A 26,565-nucleotide genomic window follows, 5' to 3' on the forward strand; every position below is an offset into this window, starting at 1 on the left:
TGTAATCCACAAGTAGCTGCAAATTGTCCATCCATTTTTTCCATTGCTGAACATACTTAATTTCCACTTCTTGATCCCAAGCATAGTTCTCTTTACACAGTTCAGTATGACTGGTGCTAAAAATCCAAGTGGGTCATATATTGAACTGACCACTGACAGAATACCACGTTTTGTAGCAGGCTTATCTTGCAGCTTTACCTGAAACTTGAAACTGTCAGTTTGTGTGCACCACTGAACACCTAAGGCTCTTTCAACTGGTAGCAAATCATGGCTTAAGTCCAAGACTTTTTGATCTATTGCCCTGTCTTCTTCAGGAATAGACAGCAAGACTGCTCTGCTGTTACTTATCCATTTTGTAAGATAAAATCCTCCCTTTAAGCATGGGGCTTGCAGATCTTTGGCCAATTTCATGGCTTGTTCTTCTATAGCAACTGAGTTTAAACAATCATCATCATAGAAATTATTTAACACAGTGTTAACAGCTACCTCTGAAGCTGTGCTTCTTAAGGCATTCTCTTTTTCAAAGGTTAACTGTTCTGTGGGTACCTTGATGGCATATCCTTTGTCTAAAATGTCTTTCATGAAAGTTTTATAATCCTCATGGAATGTTGGATACCTTTTAAGTCCAATAGCACGTTGTTTGGCAACACAACGATTGTTTGGCACTTTAAGAGTTTCATCTTTAAAAGGCAGATTAATGCAATAGTGTCCATTCACTAGTTTTGCAGTATCTGAAGCTATGCACATAAATTTAATGTCCTCCTGTGACATTTCTTCCTTTTCCTCACAGCTGTGTTCTGGTAAGTCTATATTGTATTGCTGGAGTAACATTTGTTCTACCTCCATTACTGTCACATGATTGACTGAATAACTTTGCAGTCTTTCTTTGTCTGAGTCCTTTATTAATCCATTAACAATCCACCTATGGAATGTTTTTACAGCATAAAGTCTTTCATCTTCACTATGTATGGTTTGCCATGGCTCAATGACTTTGCGGGCATTTGTACTTAACGACACAATATTATTGCTTTGGTCAGCATTTATCTGGGGTAGATGCACGTCTTTTAGATAAGACAATTTCTTGACATCTTTTTCTTTAGGGATGTTCTCCCTTTTCACTGGTACAGATTTCAGTGTGTACACTTCTGGTATATCAAAAAATGTATTTTCATCTATCTCACAGACTTGTAACTTCGTTAAGACTGTACACTTTACTAATTTCTGTCTATTTACTTTGTCTCTTTGTACAGTGCTGATGTAGATGTGAGACTTTCTTCCTGAAAGATTTAACTGCTTTTGCAAACTTTCAGTGCAAAATGTAGCTGAGCTGCCAGAGTCTTTTAGAGCATATGTTTCTACACATTTTTCACTCATTTGAGACTTAACTTTAACTGGAATCACAGCTAAGACACACTCTTTACTGGCCCCGGTATCAGAATAAGTCTTTAGCGGTTCAACAGAAATTTGGGCAGAAGAAACGTTCTTCTCTTACGACATAGCGTTCTCCTGTTTAGGAGGTGTGGCTTTAATGTCGGTGCCTTTTTCCTTATTCATATGCAGCATTACTGGATGTAACTGAGTGCACATTTGGCATTTAATCTTTTCTTCACAGTCTTTGCTAAGATGTCCTTGTTTAAGGCACTTAAAGCATAAGTCTTTAGATTTCAAAAAGTCAATTTTACTTTCATAACTTAGTTTCTGAATTGCACTCCACTCGTTAAGGTCATGATTTTCATTGCAAAAAAGACAATGCTTTCTGCTTATACGTCTAGCCGTCTCCGCCTTTTTGACTGAGGTATCTGTATCCATTTTTTTTTCCTGCAGTAGAAAAGTTTGTACCAAAACTGCTTTCTCTTAAGACGCCTTTCAAAGGATACTTCTCTTGATCAGTCTTTTCCTTTTCTGTCTCGAAGGTATGGCTTTGTAGAGCTGTGCCGTACAAAGCTGATGTTGTCTGTTTGTCCAGAACGTTCACTGGATCGGTGAGAGGGGTTCGCCTGCTCTCCATACTTTCAGTACTCTGAACTTTGCATTGCCATGGTGCTTGTAGGTCTTGAGGAAGTTTGCAGACTTTAGTATGAAGGTTATCATTACTTTCAAATTGTTGTCCGCTTTGTAAATCAGGTATAATGTTTATATATCCGCCAGGAGAGATCGCATAATCGCTCAGACCTTCTCCTTTCCGTAGCTGGTTTCCATAAAGACTTTCGAGCTTCATTCTGGCTTTTTGATAACCTTCTAACAGTGACAAGTATTTACAGTTTTTAACAATCTCGTGAGGTGTACCTTTAGTAAACTGTGCCAAGAAGTCCAATTTATCTCGCGGATTCTCTTATCACCTCATCGATATCTCAGTCAAATGCTCTAATAAAGTCCACATATTTCGAGGGATTGCTGTCAAATTTGGAACCTTTCTATATGGCATACAAGGCACTTGAGTCTTATACTGTTGTTCTTTCTGTTGATCGTAACGCTTTTCAGACTCTGTTGAGTCTTTTTCAAGTCGTCGTTGCTTTCTTTCATCGCAGTCTGATTTCAGGAGTAGAACACGCAAGTTTGCTTTCTTTTTATAATCCAAGGCAATTTTCAAGCTTTCACTCTTAGGTTGATTTCAATCCTAGGCAGGTTTTAAACTTTAGTGTAGCTGCCGAAGTGTAAGGTAAGGTCAAGCAAGGGTAAAACGCGTGCCGAAAGAAATCTCTCAATCCAAAAGTTCGTTTTAAAATATTTAGTGAAAGTTAAAAGCAAATAATCCACACAAGAATAAAAGAAAAAATAGTTACACACGTAAAATAAAAGGCAAAAAAAAAGGAAAAATGTATCTTCTCTAAACTTAGCTTTTCTTGAGAAATTTTAGTTATTTCTGTACTTAAAAGTTTTTTACTTCTTCTTTACTTAAAGATTATTAATTTCTTTTTCTGTACGCTTTAAACGTATGGCACAGCACATAAATTAAGTGCTGTTTTTTTACATATTTACTTCACACACTCAAAAGGCCCATAGGATGGTTGGCACGGTTTAAAACCTTATGCCTTCCACACCTTACTCATGGCAAGGCTGTTACTAACTGAAGAATAATGTTTACTCAAAGCTGTTAGAAATGGCAAGAATATACCAATACAATTCTACTTGCGGGGTTTATAGAAACCTCCAATAGATTATGCATTGTCATCTAGTAAAATATTCATGAATCTTATAGAACTAGGAAAATGGCTCTTACAGTTAATATTCATCATTCTTAATACCAGATATTGTGAAAGTAATCCAGTATCAGAATTATATTTTAAAATATCTGTCCCCATTTTTTTGATGTTCCTCTCTCTCTCTCTCAAAATAGATAGTTAAAATCATCATATTCTTGTTGTTCTTAGCATCAGTCATATCATACATATTGCATACCAGGGATTTTTCCTGCCTTGCACCCAAACCTGCTTGGGTAGGCTCCAGGAATCCTGTGATCCTGCTCTGGATAAACTTTTTTAGATGATGCATATATTGTTCTTAATCTCAGATGCCATCTCTGTCATTTTGTGCCTGTCCATACTCTTATTTCCTGCTCCTGCTCTGCACATTAAGGGTTTACTGTTCTTATGGTGAGCTATTCAAGTCTCACTGTCCCTAACCTTCATACTACATACTTGTTTTTCTTTGTTTCCCTCATTACAGCTAGGTAGGGTCTGATTCAAGACTAAGAGCCTTGTTCTTACTAAGCCCCCGTGATTTTCATGATCACACTTGTCAGAACACTGTAGATTCTGTTTTCTAATTTTTGATATCTTTTCAGGCCTGCAGGTGGCAAAATTCTGTCTATAAACTGTTTATGCCTGAGATGGAATCAGAGATCAATATGGCTGGTAGAAAATAACAAACCACAGTTTGGGAGATTTTTGAATGCAATATTGAAGGCATTCATTATAAGCACATTGTCGTTGGAGGAGGATATGTTGTGTGCTGTAGACATTTAGAGTAAAAAACCCTCACACCTTATAATTCACCTAAATATCATTATAAATCGGCCCATTCTGGGCAATAAAAGGAAAAGAAAAAAAGTGCCAACAGTCAGCGCAGATTTGTTCAGCACAAATGACATAGAAAATATTTTAAAAATTATAAAATTGTGTAAAATTGTTCATATTCAGTACCTGGTTTTGATTATGCTTGTTTTTAATCAGACAAAAAAATAAACAAATAGTAAACTGTTGTGTAGTGTAGTAGGCTTCTACTAACATTAAACTCATATTATATCCAAACCCATTAAGTGTACAGTTCCGTCTCATTGTGACACAAAAACTAAACTCCATAGGAGCTCTTTAACCGTACCATAATTACTAAAACTAAAACTGAAACTAATATATATAAAATAAAATAGAAATATCTTTGTAAAATAAAAACTAAATTAAAACTAAAAATACATGATGAAGGAAAACTAAAACTAAACTGAATTTCCAAGTAAGGTCAGAAGAAATATAGAAATAAAAACTAATATAAAAAGGCAAAACTATAATAAACTTGGTTACAAAGACAGCTTTTAAGGGTTTGTTTAAATGTAAGTATCCTAAATTATTTTGGAATTCACTAATTCAACAGTACAGATATAATAATGTTTGAATTTTTATTTTTAGTATTATTTTAAGTGGTATTTTTAATTTGCTGGAGAAAAAAATATCAGAGAATAAATTAAAAATGTGCACATGGTCAGATAAATCAGATAGCCCATAATCTGATTTTTATAAACCCTATGCTGTGTGGTGGACGGCCGGCAACTCATCCCAGCCGACACATCCAGGCCGCTAGATGTCATCTCCCCTGTAGCATAGAAGTGCCCAGTATTCCCGCAGGGCACCATGGGAGATGGAGTTCGGTTTCACAGTCCTCTTGGGGACCCTGGGGGCCACCGTGGGATGCTGCAGGAAGACAAGGGGATTTTTATTTCCCGTATAGCCCGGAAGTACTCCCAAGTCACAGGGATGGAAGAACTGAAGTTCTTCCGGGCTGAAAAAAAATATAACTCTTTATCTGACCCGGAAGTGCTATGGAATCACGTGGACTGAAGGACAGGAGCACTTCCGGGTCAAGGACTATTTAAAGGACTGTGGGAAACCCAGCAAGGAGAGCCGGAGTTGGGAGGTAATGTGACGGAGCTGCTGGGAGTGGAGGAGTGATTTATTGTATTATTACTGTGATTGTTGATTATTGTATTGAGTATTGTGGAGGTGCTTTGTGCACATTATTATAATAATTAAAAATATTACTGGGACTTTTACCTGGTGTTTGGGTGTGTTGTCTGTGGGTTTTACGGGGCAACTGTGACCCCTAGTGTCACAGCTGAAATTAAATGTCTGCTGCTTGGTCCAGGTTTTTTTGGTAAAATCTTATAGCAGCATAACTAGGACATGTTGAAGTCCAGAAAACTGTGATGACAGACCAGAGCTGCCATTATCTGACCAAGATCTTTTGGAGCAAATCCTTTCTACACCTACACTTCATTTTATGTTCCGGAAGCAGTACATGTGGTTTGGCTCATTCGTAGTATAATATTTTACAGGTACAGTATATTCTGTGCATATTCACTCATATGTTAACCTCCTTAGCATTGCATTATATTCCAAAAAAAATGTAAAGATCTTTGCATCTTTTTTTGCATGAAAAATTACATTTTTATTAAATCTCAAAAGTATAATAATGATACAAATAACAATAATAATGATGCATAAAAATAATAATATGAAGTGAACAATAATTACAAAGATAATAACAGTAATAATACTACTAATAATGGTGCCAAAACAATATATAATCTCAAAAGGAGCCCTTTGTGTGGTAAATCTTAAAGCATGGTGAAAGATACAATCCAACGTCACAGTCAGGACAATAATAGCTTTTTTTTTTTTTTTACTGTTGGAGGTATATAATCTATAAAATGTCTACCAGTAAGACGCTGTTCCATATGCATCAGTCTTTCTTTGGAGCAAGATGTCATATAGCTCTGGCAAAGTGTAAAAGTTGTTCATGGTTGCAAAGTAACCTTGACCCAGCAGAGCATCTATCAGAGTCAGCACAGATGACGTAGCAGTGCTGTACTGATTGTATTTCTGATCAAATATTGTCCCTTTCCCTGTGTACAAAACCAAATTCCAAATGTATCCCATTTTAGATTCACAAAGCTCGTAAAACGTTATGCCAAATCTTGCTCTTTTTGATGCGATGTACTATATCCATGACAGTCTGCCCTTATAAGCCATGAGACTTTCATTGATTCTGACATCACAGTCTAGAATGCAAACACTGCAAAAGTTTGCTACAATGGCCTGGTAAATCTCCCAAATTTTCTTCAGTTTGTGTGCTGGATGGGTATTCTCGTCAAAGCCTTCATTATTGGCAAAGTGCAGATATTTCTAAATTAGTAAAAAACCTACACTCAGACATAATTTCCCCAAAGAATGGAATTTTGTTCTTGGACCAGTACCATCTCTGCTTTTACTTTTAGTCGACTAAAACTTGACTAAAACTGACAATAATTAAATGACTAAAGTCCTTGCAATTTCAATAAGCCTAAAAAGGCCCAGATATCAGCAGTTACTGGTTCCCATCTTTGTGAATGGGAAAACTGCTTAGTTGAACGGTTATTTGCCTGACATTGTTCAGCATAATGAGTCGTCTCAACAATTCTGTCTATCACATCATCCTCCAGGAATAACTTCACGTAAGTGAGTGGATCTTGGCTGTCAACATCCACATTTATTCCTGGCTGCCCCACGAAATCAAAACGAGGTGGCACTAGTTTATTTGAAGCAGGGTCAACAGACAGCCAGATGTGAGGGTCACTTTTGGATTCATCAGAATCTGTTTCGGGCTCATTGTCCGTTTCACCTGAGGACAGATTCACTTCCTCATCACTGCTGATGAGAAGCTCTCCAACATCCTCAATATCACTGTTTGTATCCCTAGCAAGAGCATGCAACAACTAGGCTGCTGAAAAACGTCTCTTATGAGATGACATTATTACAGACGGTGTTACTGATGTCACTTACAAGTGAGAGGAGAAGACGCACTGACACCTTTGCCAATGTGATGCTTGGACGTAACGCTTATGCATACTCGCCAATAACATTGCATGAGTAATGCTTGGGACTTATGCTGACAGCACTTTTACAGCCTGAGTAATTCTCTGTTTTAACGCTAATCACAAGACACATCTGTACAATTGACCGAGTGACACTCGGGACTAATGCTTTTAGCATGGTTTTCGTAGCCCAAATAATGCTCGGGTCTAAAGCTAAAGAGGTTAAACAAGATATCCATCTGATTTGGACTGTTTCAATAATTAACTTTTAATTTTAGTTTACTAAAACTGATTTACTTTTTCTTGTCTAAAATTAATTTACTTTTTCTCGACTAAAACTTGACTAAAACTAACAATAATTAAATGACTAAAATGTGACTAAAACTGACTGACTAAAACAAAATCAAAATGTATTGTTAAAATTAACACTGGTTCACAGGGGATTTCATTTCATAACTATACCACCATCATCTGCATCTGCGAAAGTGGACTATGTTAAATTTATTGTTTATTGTTTTGTGCATAGTGTTTTGCTGGATTTATTTTGTATCTGTAATATTAATAATGTTTGGCATTTATTAACATAAATATACACACAAGTTTATTGTAATAAGTCAAATTTTGTAAAAAGTTAACAGTTCACTAAAGAACTGCTGAACTACGCACTTTGTCTGGCGAATACCACGCATCTTTGTCTCACTACCCAGCCTCACACATGATTTGATTGCACAGTGATCATTCTGTGTTAAGTTTCTCACAACTTTGTACATCTTATATAGTGCAATAATCTTAGAATATAACATAATGATGAGCCCAAAATGTATTTGCAGATTTTCGCATTCACAGAGGTTATGGGCACAGAGGTAACTGTGTATTTATTTTGATAAAATTCTATTATGTAATTGAAAATTTGGAGAAAATCAATTTTGTCCCAAAATGTTCTTTGATCTATTCAGTTTTTTCCTTTACTTTTTATTTTCACCTTATGTTTTGTCATTTCAGGAGAACAAAGTCCCAATGTTTCATTGATGCAAAGAATGTCAGATATGTTGTCACGGTGGTTTGAGGAGGCAAGAGAAGATGTTCAGAACACTAGAGGACGATCACAGCCTCGTCCACGAGGTAAAATGTTGCTAGTGAATGTATTTAGCCTTATTTGTTTTTATGTCTGATACAATTCATTCTTTGCCAAGACACAAAATATTTTTTAAAATGAAATGTATTCTTTGTGCACTTGATAAAAAGTATCCATTTTTCTGTTATCCTACCCTTCCATTATGCTTTTCTCACTTTTTCAATGTCTTCTCAAGTGTTTTTTATTTGCCTTTTCAGTAGATTTTCAGACACATACATTTTTCTTATCCACTCCTAAATGGATGTGACCAGTGCTGTACACACAGGCCAAGAGAGATTTGCGGCTGTGCAAAAGAAGTAATGTCACAGCTAAGTTGCCAAAGCTGCTGCTGCTGTCAGATAAAGATTTTCTTTAGTGCAGTAGCAGTGATTTTGACTTATCCTCCTCTGTTTTCTCAGAGAGCACGCCTCGAAAGAGAGTGGAAGTGTGGTCTTAAGTGATTCCTCTCTGGTGACACTAGTAAAAACCTATTTGTTGCACTATTTTATTTGATAGTAATTTATCTGACTCAAATAGTCAGGTTTCTGTGTGTACATGTGGCAATATTACTGCTACTACTGCCACTTCACCTTAGGCTGGAGAACATTGAAAAAAGTTGCATACTAAATGTCACAGTGATGTTCACTCTTTTTTATTGAATAACAATCGATAAAATATTTGAAAAACCTTGGAATGAGCAGATTGAAATGTGTTTTAAAAACCCTCTTGTGTGAAATTCAGCAATTTCATTTTAAAGTCTCCTAGAGTATAATTTCAAACAGCCAAAAATAGTAATAAAATATGCAAGATGTGATATTATTGTACCTCTTAGAGCATGCTGATGAGCATTAGCCAATTTTTAGACTTCAAAAATTATTTTATAAAAAAATCAAATATATATTTATAAATGCAGTTTGTTTTAAAAATAAGAAGACTTCCTGATTATTTTAGACAAACAATATAAGATTTTAATTTTGTCAAGAACAAATTTGTGTTTTTGAGAGACAATATCAAGTAGTAATTAAATGGAATGATGCAATGATATACAAGGTACTGAATAATCAGAACATGAATGATGCTAAAGAGGGTTATTACATATAAGTGAGAGAATCACTAAATTTTTTCTCTCTGTTCTTTTTAGTTTCTGCAGCTAGACAAGAAAACAATGTTCCCAGTCAAGAGCCACCTGCACCTGAAACATCCACACCTAGAGAAGGGCAGATGGAGGTGGAAAATCAGCCTAAGCAGCTTCTCCAAACATCATCTTCTCCTTTTGGTCCTTCACTTGCTTCAGCTGAAAACACTTGCCCATCAACAGAGAGCCCTGCTGTTAGCTCCTCTTTGATTTCTTCTCCTGAAGGAGAACAGAGAGCCCAGGCATCAACAGGTTCCTCTCAAGAGTCTGGACAGTCAGGTAAAGGGAAACAAGGCATCTTACTTGATAAAATATAAAATATATATAATTAGTGGACAACCTACAATATAGCAAATTTAGCCAGAAGTCTCCAGTACAATTTCATGTTACATCAAAGTAATCTACGTTTTTCTGCATGTATATTTAGAATAAATGAAAAAAGCAGGTCTTGTCTGGCTTGTTAAAAATTCTTACAATGAGAACTACTGATTTACTGCAAACCTAATGAGGTCATAACAAATTAATTAATGCATATACAAAATGAAAAATAAATGCAGTTTTCATAATATGATGTTTTCTTTAACTCTTTTATAATCAAAGTATAGTGTTTTATAGCAACAAATATTCAGAAATGGATGGTTTAGACATGATTTCAAACCAATCAGTTAAGCTCTAGTAGGTAGGTATGTGTGTATTTTGATGTTAAGTTTCATTTTTTGTTATATGGTATACAAACTACAGTATTTGTAGACTACACATTCTGATATTCTGCACTTAAAGACATCGTCTAATGATGCATTCAGATGGTAATTAGGAAGTTCTGAGTAAGAAATTCCACATGAATGCTGTATGAACTTGGTTCGGTTTATAATGCTGCATCTGATTCTATGATATCTGCAGTTATAACAGTTTCCCCATATGACTCGAGTCTATAGAAATCTCGTTACAATGAGGTACATTCAGCAGATACTTTCATTACAACGAAGTGTCCAAAAGACCTTGAAATGCCTGAATGAATCATCTACAGTGGTCACAGCTCAGTTGTGCACAATGATCCCCAAACAGAAACATCCATCCATCCATCCGTTGTCTCCCGCTTATCCGAGGTCGGGTCGCGGGGGCAGCAGCTTGAGCAGAGATGCCCAGACTTCCCTCTCCCCGGCCACTTCTTCTAGCTCTTCCGGGAGAATCCCAAGGCGTTCCCAGGCCAGTCGAGAGACATAGTCCCTCCAACGTGTCCTGGGTCTTCCCCGGGGCCTCCTCCCGGTTAGGCGTGCCCGGAACACCTCACCAGGGAGGCGTCCAGGAGGCATCCTGATCAGATGCCCGAGCCACCTCATCTGACTCCTCTCGATGCGGAGGAGCAGCGGCTCTACTCTGAGCCCCTCCCGGATGACTGAGCTTCTCACCCTGTCTTTAAGGGAAAGCCCAGACACCCTGCGGAGGAAACTCATTTCAGCCGCTTGTATTCGCGATCTCTTTCTTTCGGTCACTACCCATAGCTCATGACCATAGGTGAGGGTAGGAACATAGATCGACTGGTAAATTGAGAGCTTCGCCTTGCGGCTCAGCTCCTTTTTCACCACGACAGACCGATGCAACGCCCGCATTACTGCGGATGCCGCACCGATCCGCCTGTCGATCTCACGCTCCATTCTTCCCTCACTCGTGAACAAGACCCCGAGATACTTGAACTCCTCCACTTGGGGCAGGATCTCGCTACCAACCCTGAGAGGGCACTCCACCCTTTTCCGGCTGAGGACCATGGTCTTGGATTTGGAGGTGCTGATTCTCATCCCAGCCGCTTCACACTCGGCTGCGAACCGATCCAGAGAGAGCTGAAGATCACGGCCTGATGAAGCAAACAGGACAACATCATCTGCAAGAAGCAGTGACCCAATCCTGAGCCCACCAAACCGGACCCCCTCAACGCCCTGGCTGTGCCTAGAAATTCTGTCCATAAAAGTTATGAACAGAATCGGTGACAAAGGGCAGCCCTGGCGGAGTCCAACTCTCACTGGAAACGGGTTCGACTTACTCCCGGCAATGCGGACCAGGCTCTGGCAACGATCGTACAGGGACCGAACAGCCCTTATCAAGGGGGCCGGTACCCCATACTCTCGGAGTACCCCCCACAGGATTCCCCGAGGGACACGGTCGAATGCCTTTTCCAAGTCCACAAAACACATGTAGACTGGTTGGGCAAACTCCCATGCACCCTCCAGGACCCTGCTAAGGGTATAGAGCTGGTCCACTGTTCCGCGACCAGGACGAAAACCACACTGTTCCTCCTGAATCCGAGGCTCGACTATCCGACGGACCCTCCTCTCCAGGACCCCTGAATAGACTTTTCCAGGGAGGCTGAGGAGTGTGATCCCTCTGTAGTTGGAACACACCCTCCGATCCCCCTTCTTAAAGAGGGGGACCACCACCCCGGTCTGCCAATCCAGAGGCACTGTCCCTGATGTCCATGCGATGTTGCAGAGGTGTGTCAACCAAGACAGTCCTGCAACATCCAGAGCCTTGAGGAACTCCGGGCGTATCTCATCCACCCCCGGGGCCCTGCCACCAAGGAGTTTTTGACCACCTCGGTGACCTCAGTCCCAGAGATGGGGGAGCCCACCTCCGAGTCCCCAGGCTCTGCTTCCTCATTGGAAGGCATGTTATTGGGATTGAGGAGGTCTTCGAAGTACTCCCCCCACCGACCCACAACGTCCCGAGTCAAGGTCAGCAACGCACCATCCCCACCATATACAGTGTTGACACTGCACTGCTTCCCCTTCCTGAGACGCCGGATGGTGGACCAGAATCTCCTTGAAGCCATCCGAAAGTCGTTCTCCATGGCCTCCCCAAACTCCTCCCACGCCCGAGTTTTTGCCTCAGCAGCCACCAAAGCTGCATTCCGCTTGGCCTGCCGGTACCTATCAGCTGCCTCCAGGGTCCCACAGGACAAAAGGGACCGGTAGGACTCCTTCTTCAGCTTGACGGCATCCTTCACCGCCGGTGTCCACCAACGGGTTTGGGGATTGCCGCCACGACAGGCACCGACCACCTTACGGCCACAGCTCCGGTCAGCTGCCTCAACAATAGAGGCACGGAACATGGCCCATTCGGACTCAGTGTCCCCCACCTCCCTCGGGATGTGGTCGAAGTTCTGCCGGAGGTGGGAGTTGAAGCTACTTCTGACAGGGGGCTCTGCCAGACGTTCCCAGCAGACCCTCACAACACGTTTGGGCCTACCACGCCTGACCGGCATCCTCCCCCACCATCGAAGCCAACTCACCACCAGGTGGTGATCAGTTGATAGCTCCGCCCCTCTCTTCACCCGAGTGTCCAAGACATGTGGCCGCAAGTCCGATGACACGACCACAAAGTCGATCATCGAACTGAGGCCTAGGGTGTCCTGGTGCCAAGTGCACATATGAACACCCCTATGCTTGAACATGGTGTTCGTTATGGACAATCCGTGACGAGCACAGAAGTCCAATAACAAAACACCGCTCGGGTTCAGATCGGGGGGGCCATTCCTCCCAATCATGCCCTTCCAAGTCTCACTGTCATTGCCCACGTGAGCATTGAAGTCTCCCAGCAGAACGAGGGAGTCCCCAGAAGGTATGCCCTCTAGCACCCCCTCCAGGGACTCCAAAAAGGGTGGGTACTCTGAACTGCTGTTCGGTGCATACACACAAACAACAGTTAGGACCCGTCCCCCCACCCGAAGGCGAAGGGAGGCTACCCTCTCGTCCACCGGGGTAAACCCCAATGTACAGGCTCCAAGTCGGGGGGCAATAAGTATACCCACACCCGCTCGGCGCCTCTCACCGGGGGCAACTCCAGAGTGGTACAGAGTCCAGCCCCTCTCAAGGAGATCGGTTCCAGAGTCCAAGCTGTGCCTCGAGGTGAGTCCGACTATATCTAGCCGGAACCTCTCAACTTCGCGCACTAGCTCAGGCTCCTTCCCCTTCAGAGAGGTGACATTCCACGTCCCAAGAGCCAGCTTCTGTAGCCGAGGATCGGAGAAACATTGTAAAAAAAAAACTTTGCTTATACTGTTTTTTTGTTGTTTTTGTTTTCGTTGGTTTTCAGTGAATTTAACTCATTGTCACCCTCCTATAGAAACGGCAGACACGAAAAAATAACAGTTCATATTAGAAAAAAAAAAAACTTTACATTTTTGCAGCTCTCGATTGTGACAAAAAGAAAAAAAACATTGCCAGTGAATTCAGAATTTCGCCACTGTCAACTTTCTTGAAAGACCGAGCAAAAAAAAGAAGAAAAATCTCGGGTTGTAAACGTATGCGAACTGCTGCATTTAAAGATATTGAAAAAGCTGTTTTTATGTGGTTCAATGATGCTCGTTCAAGAAACAGTCCTATTAATGCGGCACTCATTCAAGAAAATGTGAGGTTTTTAAACTCTCTTGGGACCTCCCCCAGCTGGACAAGACACTGAAGAGTGTCCTGAAGTGCGATCACCGTGTCTGTGGAAGACTGTTTATCTGTTGCCGTGGCAACAGCAGGCTTATAGCTCTGCTGCGTCTCTCCGCCAAAATAAACAGAAAAAATCTCGATGGGTGATGCAAACAATCTTCCACAGACATGGCAATCATGCTTCGGGACGCCCTTCAGCGTGACCGTTCCCGTTGGTTGTGGGATGGGCGGGGGGGGGTGGGGGTTTCCCAAAACAGTTCAGAAACCTCACACTATGAAGAAGGAGAAAAGGATGATTCAGCTTCTGATTGATAACTGTGCTGCCCACAACATGCTTCCACATTTTGATAATGTTCGCATTGAATTCCTCCCATCCAATTGCACGGCAGTGCTTCAGCCACTGGATTTGGGCATCATTCGCCCCCTGAAAGTGTATTATCGCAAGGAAATGCTGAGAAAAATTCTCATCCGCATAATTTGTAGACAGGAGCAGATTAAAATTAACGCAAAAGAAGCTATTGAAATGATTACAGACGCCTGGACGCAAGTTAAAAGAAACCGCTATAGTGACAAATACAGAATCTCATTACAATGAAATATTTTTTAGGTCCCTGGAAGTTCGTTGTAACGGAATTTTACCTGTATATGTATAGGCAGAGTGGTGGCTCTGAGGCTAGGGATCTGCACTGGCAATTGGAAGGTTGCCAGTTCAAATCCTGTGAAATGCCAGAAGGGACTCTGCTCTGTTGGGCCCTTAAGCAAGGCCCTTAACCTGCAATTGCTGAGCGCTTTGAGTAGTGAGAAAAGCGCTATATAAATGCAAAGACTTATTAATTATTATTATTATTAAGTTTTGCTGATGAGAATTTTTCTCAGCATTTCCTTGCAATAATACACTTTCAGGTTGCGGATGATGCCCATATCCAATGGCTGAAGCACTGCCATGCATTTGGGTGGGAGGAACTCAACGCGAACATTATCTAAATGTAGAAGCATGCTGTGAACAGCACAGTTATCACTCAGAAGCAGAATCTTCCTTTTCTTATTCTTCATATCCATGTCAAGTTGTCGCAGCCAGTATCCCAAGATGTCTTGAGTCATCCAAGCTCGCTGGTTTGCTTTACACTCACAGGGAAGGAATGTAACGCTCTTAAAACACAGACTGTTGGTCAACTTGCCAGTGATCTAAAGTGCGATGTGGTAGCAGCTGGTAGAAGATTCCAGTCTCATCAGCATTGTAGATGTCTTCAACTGCACGCCATTTGTTTACTTTTTCAATTGAAATGTAGATTCTTCTCCACAGATTACTTTGGCTGCAATTCCAAAATGATCCTGAAAGTGAATTAGCCAACCCCAGCTGGCAGTAAAATCTTCATGGCCCAAGGAGATAGACAGTGACTTTGCTTTTTCTTGAATGAGTGGCCCACTAATAGGAATTTTTCTTGAACGAGAATCACTGAACCACATAAAAACTGCTTTTTTGAAGTCTTCAAATGCAACTGTTCACATATGTTTGTGCCAGAGATTTTTTGTTATATTTTTGCTTGGTCTTTCAAGAAAGTTGATAGTGATAATGGCGAAATTCTGAATTCACTGGCAATGTCATTTTTCTTTTTGCCACAATTGAAAGCCGCAAAAATTTCAAATTTTTTTTCTAATGTGAACTGTTGTCGTTTTTTCATGTCTGCCATTTCTATAGGAGGGTGACAATGAGTTAAATTCCAATGGATGTTTTTCAAATGTTGATGAGCAATAAGCAAAAGGTACCACTGAAAACCACAGAAAAAAAACAGTATGAGGAAAGTTTGAAGAAAGAGAAAAATTTACAAATTTACAATGTTTTTGTTCGTGGATCATTTTGCACAACTGAGCTGCGACCACAGAACTAACAGCTCTGTGGATGATTCATTCTGTTGACTGCTCTGTGGATGATTCATTCAGGCATTTCAAGGTCTTTTGGGCATTTCGTTGTAATGAAAGTATCTGTCTAATGGAGAAACTGTTGGGACTGTAAAAATACTTGTTGTAATGAAAATTTCATTGTAACGATATTCGTTCGTTGCCACAGCACTAACTATTGAAGGACACCGTTTTTAACAATAGCTAAATCACAGCTTCACACTGTAACTGTTTGATTCCAATATTTAAGCCAAATCTATCTACACACTGCCCTTAAATTCCTAATTCTTTAAATGTGGTTGTTCATCCTTTTTGTGTTACCTTATCAAGCGTTTTCTGGATATTAAGTTAACTAATAATAATAATATCAGCACTCTTGTCGTTTTGCTTTCTCATACACTTCTAGCATATTAGTGAAACACAGTCTCCCCCATATAAATCCTGACTACTAACTAATACACTTGGTCTTCTCTTGTGATGCTTGATCTTTCCCTATTTGGTTCCATTAAATCTTTCCCTCATTGGTCCCAGAAATACCCAATAATTACCAAAAGAAAAAATATAATACAAAATAGTCCTTCTGTCATACTCAGCTGATCTAGTAATTTGTCCACAGTTGCACAGCATTTTCTTTTCTAAGCCCATAATATTTTTATATCAATTAGGTGAGCTGCACCGTTCTGCTGTAATTAATCAGTTCTAATACCATTTAGCTGCAAGTTGATAACGTTGGTTCTTTGCAATAAGAATGTGCTGATTATATTAATTCAGTTGATTTCAGTCTTTTAAATGCTTATAGGGACTTTTTTGTACTTTTATGGTTACCTTACCCAACAGGATAAGGGTGCTGCTCTATGAGCTATTTTCACGCACACCCTCACTTTCCCTGGTGTTATACTGAGGAACCGAGCAGCTTGGCAGATAAATAAAAGAGGAAATACACAAAATATACAAACTGGTGTAACCGCATCAAGGTAAAATTAAAACAATTAAACTAATTCTTTGTTGAAGTTACAAAGAACGTTACTCTTTTTTTTTTTCTTTTTTTTTTTTTTTACAACAGACGAGTTTGTAGGTATGTCAATGCTTTTCAATGGGAGATTTTAAAATTTTAAAACTTTGTAAGGCATTGTCTGTTTGAGACATCTCAGTGAAAACTGAGAAATTTAGACAAATTTATATGAAGAATAAGTGTGCCAGATTTCAACAGTTTGGTCTACAAAGGGGGTAAAGCTGTTTCATGTGGACAGAGAGACAGGCAGACAGACATGGGCTATTGCAGTAGGTGCTTCTTGCATTATATGCGACTACCTACCATTTACCTAAAAAAAAATAGATAAAATGTTTTTGTAAAATCAGGAGTTCAACTTTAATTTGTTTTCCCTATTTTCAACATAAAATTTAGTTTTGCCATCAACAGTTGAAAGTGTTTATACAGTATATCGATCCTGAGTCTAGTTGTCTAAACTTGTACTATTATTTTTTAACAAGTTACTTTAGTCAGAGTATTGTAAAAGAATATTGGAAAAAGTATACTAGAACACTAAAGCTCAACTTAGCTTATTTCTTCCTATTCACCTATGTATAATGTCCTTGAGTTTAAGTTGCCAAAGTGCTTTTTATCCCAGCATATTGATCAATTTCAGTCTTCCTTATCTAAGTCAATATCAATTATCTACTTGTATGTCTGTACTTGATAACTGGTTCGCTATTTTTTCTTTTGCAATTTCTTCCTTTAATTTTCCTCTGACACACATTATGTTAACTGGCCTATAACTACCATGGCTGAACAGTCACCATGTTTATGTGATGTAACAATATTTGCCAAATTCCAGTTATGATGGCTTGTGTTTGCTGAGTAATAGTTAACGTTCCTCAATAATACATTATGTCAATATGATACCTATATTTAGCAGCTCCATATTTCTAAATACATGCTTTTTCTTACCTGCTTAGGACGAAGTGGCTAGAATGCTGCCAGAATAAATGGCTTTGTAGCACAGGGAGATGCTGTGGCTCACAGCTTACACATACCAAACGTTTGTCTGGAGGCCTGTAAATAAAAGTTTGTTTATGAGTTCTCGAAAGCTAGTGCTCAGTTGTTGCTATGAGAAAGAGGAGTAAGGGATTATGGGCTGGCACAAGAATGTGAGAAAATGAGAACAAGAATAGGACCCCCCTGGTATGAAAGGTAAATAAAAATAAAAATTTATCTAGACAGAGTATCAGTCAGAGGACATGTTCTAGTCCATTGATGCATCTGGGATGTATTTATAGTTAGAAGTTGCCTCCTGTCACTGTTCGGTACATGTACGGGTGTTGGTTGTACCGGACTGAGATCACTGGAACTGAGCATGATTGGGTAGACCAAACAGGGCTAGATATAAAACAGGAGGTCGTCATTTGACCAAGTGTAATTGGGCAAGTACTTTGTTAACTGTAGAAAAATTAGATGTTTACCATAAGGGATTGCACTCTTTATACTCTAAATTCCACTGAAATTCTTGTTCAGGAGGTTGTTTTTGTAAATATTTCTGGTGTGCTTTCTTTACTTGCTATTTTTCTTTTGCTTATTTTTTAGACAATTTTTTTAGAGGATGATCATTTGAATTATTGATTTATTTAGATTTTTTTCCTTCAATATACATTTTCATTTTGGAGTCACTGTACATACTGCAACTTTTTTCTTGTCTTCTTTTATTGTATTGGCATTGATAAACTGATCTTTGAATATTGTTTAACACAGGGTTATTTTGATTGTTGTTATTTTCTGTATAACTTTTCTGTCTCTCTTTCTCCCACACTGGTTCCATTCGGTAGTGAACTACTAGGTACTCTTTAACAGGAATTTGTTACCATCCTACAGTATGTGGCACCACACCTATATGTAGGAAATTCTCTAGGTTGTATTGATTTATCAAAAATGCATTTGTATTTGTGTATACTGTATAATAATCACTACCAACTTTGAGCATTTTTGCCTAAATGCCTGGTCCTGGCAATGTTTTTAGCCTTTTTAATCTTAGCAACATTTTTTTCTGTATAATCAGTTTAGCATTAAATAATAGTTCTTACAGTGTAAATTTTAATACAGTAATAAGCCTGTTATCTTCTTCTGAGAGCAATTGTGGCATGTAACATCACACAACTCCTCCTGTAGGTGCAACAGTTTTTTTTGCATCTTCCAAGAAAAAGGTTCAGGTGGGAGAAAAGAAGAAACATTTTAGAGCGGTTGTTTTATTCAAAAGTTAAATTTTGCCTTGTTAGGTACATTTCTGAAATAGGTCACTCTTCGGGTAGTTTTGGGTCAATGCAAAATAACGAAAATAGATCCTTCATAGGTGTTTACTCCTAGGCAGACCCAAGTGACATGACTAACACTAAGAAGAGTAACATAATAGAAGAGCCAATCCCAAACCAAATATTATTTTTTAACTGACTAACATAAAGTGAGAAAACAATATAAGTAGATTATATTTAATTCCTGTACGCTTACAGAGTGACTATGAAAATAGACATTTGCATTGTTCTGAGCTTGGGAAGATTTATAAATATTAAACATTTCATAGAATTGATTAGCAACCTGAGTCTTCTATTTTTTTTATATCCTGTAATGCAAATATCACATCTTTCATAATCAGAGCAAAGCACTCAATTACATGAAAATATGTTTCCTGTTATTGTGTTTTCTGTTAATCCCATTAAGTAGTTAATAGTCATTTTAACAAACTCAAAAAGCTGAAAAGCTTCATGGTTTACTTTAAGTAAAAAATGTGCTTGTCGTTAGGTATTAACACTAGAATTACCAGAGCCAATGAAAAAACTCGTAAATCCGGCCCACCTTAAATCCCTTCGCACCACTCCATCAGCGTCTTTTGTCTTCTTAATGTGTCGATAAAGCCAAGCAGCAAGCAGCCTGCTATACCATCCCCCCCACCGCCTCAGAACGGGCAAGAAGTTCTCCCAGTTCCTGTCTTCACTGAAATAATTTGATGTGTGTTTTGTGTCTACAACAATCTATGTAAACACATCGTTAAAACAGAAACGTTTTTCACGTTTTAGTAATAAATAACAAAACGTAGACAATAACTGTATAATGTGTGAAGGCTGATGGCCAAATAAACACTTTCACAAAAGGTGCGGTACAATATGACAGTTTCCGTGGTGCAGCAGTAAGATCCCCTGACTTATAATCCAGAGGTTGTGAGTTTGAAACTAGTTTCCCGGCAAATGTACCATTTCTTCGTAACTCACCATCACTTGATTTTTTTTTATTCAGTTTTATTGAGTGTTCCTGCTCACGCTGAATTAGGATGCACCTTAAGGTCCATGATGTCAAAGCCGCACTGACAAAAAAAAGAGACATAGGTATATATGATATTTGGAATTATTCATTTTTTGACCTGTATAGTACATTTCGGAAAACATTGTGGCACGGATGCAACATTATTCATATTATTCATATTCATTCGCATAACATTTTGCAGTTGTAATCAGTGACCGCGTGTTTTTTTTTTCCCTTGATCTTGCCAGTCCCCACATGTTGCTGTATGGTGGTGTTTCTTTTGTACTCCAGGACATGCAGAAAAAAGAATAGTACAGGTCAGTTGCACGCTATATGCAATCATCAGATTCAAATGTTAACAGTTCACACACACACCTAGGGACCTTCCTTTCTACATTTACGACATGTGCACCTGTTGCACTGTACACACTTCTGTCTGTGCTGTGTTACTATTACACTGAAGGGGCTGGGGAAGCAGCCATGTTGCATGCAAATGTTGCATCCTCTTTTGTTTTATCCATCGCCTTTTCTTGTAAGAAGTGACGACGAAGTTCCTCTGCAAGGTGAGCCATGAACACTCTTCTTTTCTCATTGGCCCCCGTACATGCCTTGCACAGTACATGTGCGTTGATTGACCACCAGGTCAAGCTTGTTATAGTACAAGCAACTGGCTACCTGCGTGCTCCTTCTCGCACTAAATAAGCTCATGCCTTCTGGTGCACAATGTCAACACAGCACCGGGCAAAAAAGAAAGAGACACATATATGCATATATTATTTAAAAACGAACAGCATCAGATCGGGTGTGAATTTATACTGCCGCTGTTAGTTAGAGTCAGATCAGAAGGGGTGGGGGTTTGGAGGGGCGAAGGACAGTGACGGGCGGTCAGGGCCTGCAAGGCCTTCTCTGCTAGCCTAAAAAAATATCTGAATCACAAACTGATGTTAAATATATTTTGTCCATGAGTACTTATTAAATAATTCCAAATAGTCTGTCCGCTTCCTTTCATAGCTTTTCCAATGGTTGTGCTGCGCCTGCTTCCAGACATGTATTTTTGTATTAAAGCATTTAACCAATCACATTTCAGCCATCATTTGTTGCCAGACAGGGTCAAAGTCAAAGAAGTCTGCCAGGAGGCCTTCACAATCCGTTCTGCAGGCCCTCTAACACAAAATAAATGTCGATTAAACCGTTTTGAGTTGGTTTCACTAGGGCCCTCTAGCAGGCGTATGGCAACGTCACTGTATTCAGACCCGTTGATTGGATAGGATGGTGTAATATAAAAATCTGAATGAGAGCATCATGGGGCAGCTGTACACATTGGTATGTTTGGCGGTGAGCATTCGTGTGTCCACTGCTTCTGTCGAGTGGACATTTTCAGCCCTAAAGCAAATTAAAACTTATGCCAGAAATACGACAGGGCAGGTTCGACTTTCAGCATTAGCTTCGATGGCGATAGAAAGGGACTTCGTGATGGAACTGAAGCGCACGGATAATCTGTATGACAGAGTAATTGAACTGTTTTTGAGGAAAGATAGGAGGATGGATTTTGTTTACAAATAATCCGAATTTTTGGTGACTAAAATGTTGCAATTTTCCTAAATAATATTGCAAGTTTATGAGTTATTATTGATGTTTTTTATGTGTGTCACGGGCTGTAGCTGCAGTAGAAAAGATCTTGTTCACCCCTGGTTTGTCTGTTCAATAAAGGCATTTATTGTGGCTACAGGAGTTATCTATCTGCGATGCAACGGCTCTTTATACTGTATTTCTGCATATTAAGATGGTTTTTATAACCATAAATTAGTTTTTGAGGAGTGGGTTGATTCAGACGGAGCACTACTGAAGGCCTAGGTGTGAAATGCACGGTCCGCCACTGGCGAAGGACAGCATCAACGTGACTGAGAGAATAAAACTGAAAAAAAGCTAACTTTTACAAATACCATACATTTACAGCTGATCTGGCGCTGTTCATTTTCAAATAATATTACTTTAGTGCAATGATGTTTTCTGATTAGAACTATTCAGGTAATAAAATGATTTCTTCAAAATGTCACAAATATTGTCTCTTTCTTTCAGGTGTGTAATAGAAACCACAGCATAGAGAGAAGTGTGTACATTGCAACAGGTACACATCTCATAAATGTAGGAATGACGGTCCTTGCGTGTGTGTGAACTGTTAACATTTGAATCTGATGATTGCATATAGCGCTGAACTGACCTCTCTGTACTATTCTTTCCTCGGCATGTCCTGGAGTACAAAAGAAACAACACCATACAGCAACATGTGGGGACTGGCAAGATTGGGGGGGGGGGGGATTTTGAACACGCAGTCACTGATTACAACCGCAAGATGTTATGCGAATGAATATGAATAATGTTGCATCAGTGCCACAATGTTTTCCGAAATGTACTATTCTGGTCATAAAATGAATAATTCCAAATATCATATATACCTATGTCTCTGTGTTTTTTTTTTTTTGTCAGTGCTGCTTTGACATCATGGACCATAAGGTGCATACTAATTCAGTGTGAGCAGGAGCACTCAATAAAACTGAATAAAACAAAAATCAAGTGAGATACGAAGAAGGCAGATTCACCAGCGTTTGTGTGTCAGCTTTTATCCATCCAGATCAGAGAATGTCCAGTTCCATTGTCTCAAAACACCACTCACATCTACAGTTATTCCCAGTATCGTGATCATGACTGAGAGAATAAAACTGAAAAAAACCACTAACTTTTACAAGTCCTATAAATGTACACTGGCTATTGCAGATGCAAAACAAATGTATGTGTTTACTGTATAATATAAGAGCAGCTCACTACTGAAAACAGGTAAATATAGGAGGCAGTCAGGATCGAACCGGGAGACTAGTGATTACAAGTCAGCAATTCTTACCGCTACGCCACGGAAGCTGTAGTATAATCCTTGAACCTTTTATGAAAGTGTTTATTTGATCTTTGGATTTTAGTCTTCACATATTATATAGTTTATGCCTACATTTTGTCATTTATTACTAAAATATGAAAACCGTTTCTGTTTAAACAATGTGTTTACACAGATTATTGTAGAAACGGAACACACATGAAATGCATGTGTTCCAAATAACGATCTATTATTTCCACTCCTCCACTCCAAAACTTCAGCACTTCACTTCCAGATAATCAAGGAATGAGCTGGGAGAACTTTGTGCATGTTCTGAGGCAGTTGGGGGATGGAATAGTAGGCTGCTTGTCTTGATCGGCACATTTACAAGACAAAAGACACTGACGGAGAGGTGTGAAAGGAGTTAAGGTGGGCCGGAATACAAGTTTTTTTGCAGGCTTTGGTAATTCTAGTGTTAATGCACACTGCCAATGGGAATCAGACTTTATTCAGAGAGTGGCAATACATGTAGTCAGACACCAGTCTAAACCCTAGTCTTTCAATCACACCTCTAGAGAAGAAAAATACAGTATATCAATAACTATTTATTTTAAGTATAAGGTTTCAACTTTACCCAAAGTAAATAATTAATCTATCGTAGTGTGTTAAGGAATAAAAGGCACCTTCTCTCTGTATCTAGTGTTTACCCTTCATCTGGGTAGACACCCAGTTTGTTGACATATTTTTTTTTGATTGTAGATCTTGTTGACAAGGTTCACAGAGTAGCATTAAAAAAGAGCCTCAAGCATGTAGTCTGTTTGATGTGCATTTTTGCCTTTTACAGTGTTAGGGCATATATATATACATATATATATATATATATATATATATATATATATATATATATATATATATATATATATATATATATATATATATATACAGTGGAACCTCGGGTCACGACCATAATTCGTTCCAAAACTGTGGTTGCAACCCGATTTGGTCGTGACCCAAAGTAATTTCCCCCATAGGATTGTATGTAAATACAATTAAACCATTCCGGACCGTATGAGCTGTATGTAAATAGATAGATAGATAATTTATTAATCCCAAGGGGAAATTCAAATATATATACGCTCGCTCGCGCGCTCTCTCTCTATCGCTCGCTCGCTGAACAGGGAATGTACAGGGAGAGACTGAACAAACCTTCTTTAACCACTACAGTTACCTTGGCAATACAATCAGCAAGTCCATCTAATAGAAATTTAAATCTAGACCTGTTTTTATTCTTTGTGTTAGTCGCCTTTTAGCCTCTGTCAGTATTTCATATTTTATAACGGGTAGGTAGTTTTCCTTTATATTTTCATCATGTCATGTAAACTGAAGGGACAGTATTTATACCTGATTTCTGATATTTCTGAGCTGGCTTGTCCTTCTGGGGTGGCATCAACACACTGCTAATCCCTCTGTGAAGAGGATGCAGAACAGACTGTGAGGCATCCAGAGTTCTAAAGTGCTAGTACATTTCTCTGTGTGCACCAACTTAATGAAGATACGTGCATACATAAGTATATTCCCACCTCTCTGTGTCTGCATGATTTTTCTTCCCATATTCCAAAAGATGTGGGTATTAGGTTAAATGGTAATACTAAACTCACCACATGTGAGTGCATGAGTGATCCTCTGTGATCCTGAAATTAATTAAGCAAGAATGCTATGTGATATTATAAAATCAATATTTTGTGCTTTGCATCCAATTTTGTTTATTAATTTTGTGGAGAAACATTCCAGTTTCTAGTGAAATCTGAATCAAGTTACCTCTAATGCATGGCATTTGTTGGATATGCATTCCATTTGCAGTTTTGTATCTATACAGTACTTGGTGAAATTAATACAAAATTTTATGGATACGTAGAGAAGTTCTAAGTATGTTGCACAAAAGTCAAGATAATGTCTATATTTTAATGAGGGAACATGTGTTTTCTGTAGTCGCAAAGTGATATTTCTCATAACTATCTATTCCAAGTTGTGAGTCAACAAAGTATTGCTCTGCCTTTAATGGGTGGTGGTAAGGATTTCTGTAGCATTCCTGTGGTACAGGAAAAATTGGAGTGCCATAAAATTAGAAAGTGGGATCAACCATTCACCAGACAAAAGGCTGGTACTTTAGGATTTTTCTGATGACAAATCTAATACTGAAACATGAAGTCTCTGTGTGCCTGATGGTTTATTATTACAGTTAGTTTATATGAAAAAGTTTTGTCATCATCAAAATATATGTCAAAAATAGAGAGAGAGAATGCTGCAAGTTAATATTTTTATTTTAAGAATTTTTCTTAAGCTAAACTCCTGCTTTTTACTTGCAGTAACCATGAAGGTACATTCTTGGGAAATATTTTGATATTACTTGGTGTTTTTATCCTCAACAGAAAACACAGATAAAATAAAGCTGAATCAGAATTATGGTACCATTACATTACTAAAAGTAGTTTTTTGATCCAAGTTTAAAATTCACAAAAACATTTCAGGAAAAATAAAAAGTTAGACAAGTTAGTTAGTAAGTTAGATTTGAATTTATTTTTGATTTAATATAATATTAAATACTATATTATTGAATGTTCTAGTAATAAACATGTTTATATATAAAGAGATATAAATATTTGTTGCTGGCAGAATTAAGTAAATTATTTGTTCACCACAACTAAAATTTAGTCAGGTTCAGAGTGTCAACTCTGATTTGTGCAACCTGATTTTTTTTTTCCTCCTCTTGTCCTTAGCTATTTCATTCTCTCCACCTTTATTTTCTGCCCTGCTCAGAGTCCAGACCTCGTGGGGTGCCGGTAAGTGTAGTCTGTAGGCGCTTGCAACGGCTTCTACTGATGGCTGAGCAGCAGAGACATGGTGAACGGCGTCCCTCCGAGCCTGTCCCTGAGCCTCCTGTCCCTGGGCCCTCTGCACAGGGGACCCCCTCATCAGGTTATAAAAATACGTGTGCATATATTTATGTGTGTGTGGGTGTGCATTTATTTATTTTTATTAAAAATTACCAAAGCACTTGGCCAACTTTTAAAATACAGTATGTTTGCTTGCTAGCCCAGGAGTGCTTCCCATGTAGAGCTGCCTTTTTTGCTCCAGAAACCTCCCTTATAATGCACAGTTTGAGTCACTAGTCATGAATTTTAGTTTTTGCCTTTTCCATGTATGGCTGAACTGTCTAGTCTAACTAAACTTAAGATAATCACCCAAGATTAAACCGCAGATATTCTGTTAGTTGCGGCTCAGATTGAATGGCACTTTTAAATTTAATAATGATACTGTTTTTGTTTTATACTTACAACAGTTTTCAGCATTAGTAGTACTGATTTTTCTGTCCCTCTTGGACATAAACTGTGAAAGAATGTAAATCATAATGGTGTGAAAAGCATTAAACAGTATCCAGATATGTTATGTTAATTCATTTGCATTAAGTATATATGCTGATTGAGCATTAAGTGCCTTCTGGTTTTTAATTTCTGACAATTTCTCAGAGGCAGTCTCTTCCAATAAACTAACCTGCAATTGAATTAGGTGCTTTTTGTCAGTAATATACAGTAAGTCGGACAATGCTAAAATATTGTGGCGTGGCCTCTATGAACCTTAAAAATTTTATGAGAGCCCACATACTATTAATTCTTGACGTTGTTTATTTTCTTTGTTTTATTCTTCTTAATATTATTCTTTTTCCACTTTTCTGATTGGCTGCAATTTGGTAATATTAGCTGTCAGTTCACATA

The 26,565-nt window shown here is 38.8% G+C and overlaps 1 protein-coding gene across 3 annotated transcripts in view; it reads left to right on the plus strand.

The window, feature by feature from the left end:
• Window positions 1-26,565, plus strand: part of dcaf6 (ddb1 and cul4 associated factor 6) — a 235,989-nt gene that overhangs the window by 148,384 nt on the left and 61,040 nt on the right. For all 3 annotated transcript variants that reach the window (XM_028799737.2, XM_051926116.1, XM_051926115.1), the window contains exons 9-10: window positions 8,066-8,185; window positions 9,319-9,591. In XM_028799737.2, coding sequence (XP_028655570.1) covers window positions 8,066-8,185; window positions 9,319-9,591 — 393 coding nt within the window. The remainder of the gene's footprint in view (window positions 1-8,065; window positions 8,186-9,318; window positions 9,592-26,565) is intronic.

Source organism: Erpetoichthys calabaricus, chromosome 4 (assembly GCF_900747795.2).
Source record: "Erpetoichthys calabaricus chromosome 4, fErpCal1.3, whole genome shotgun sequence".
NCBI classification, from domain to species: Eukaryota; Metazoa; Chordata; class Cladistia; order Polypteriformes; family Polypteridae; genus Erpetoichthys; species Erpetoichthys calabaricus.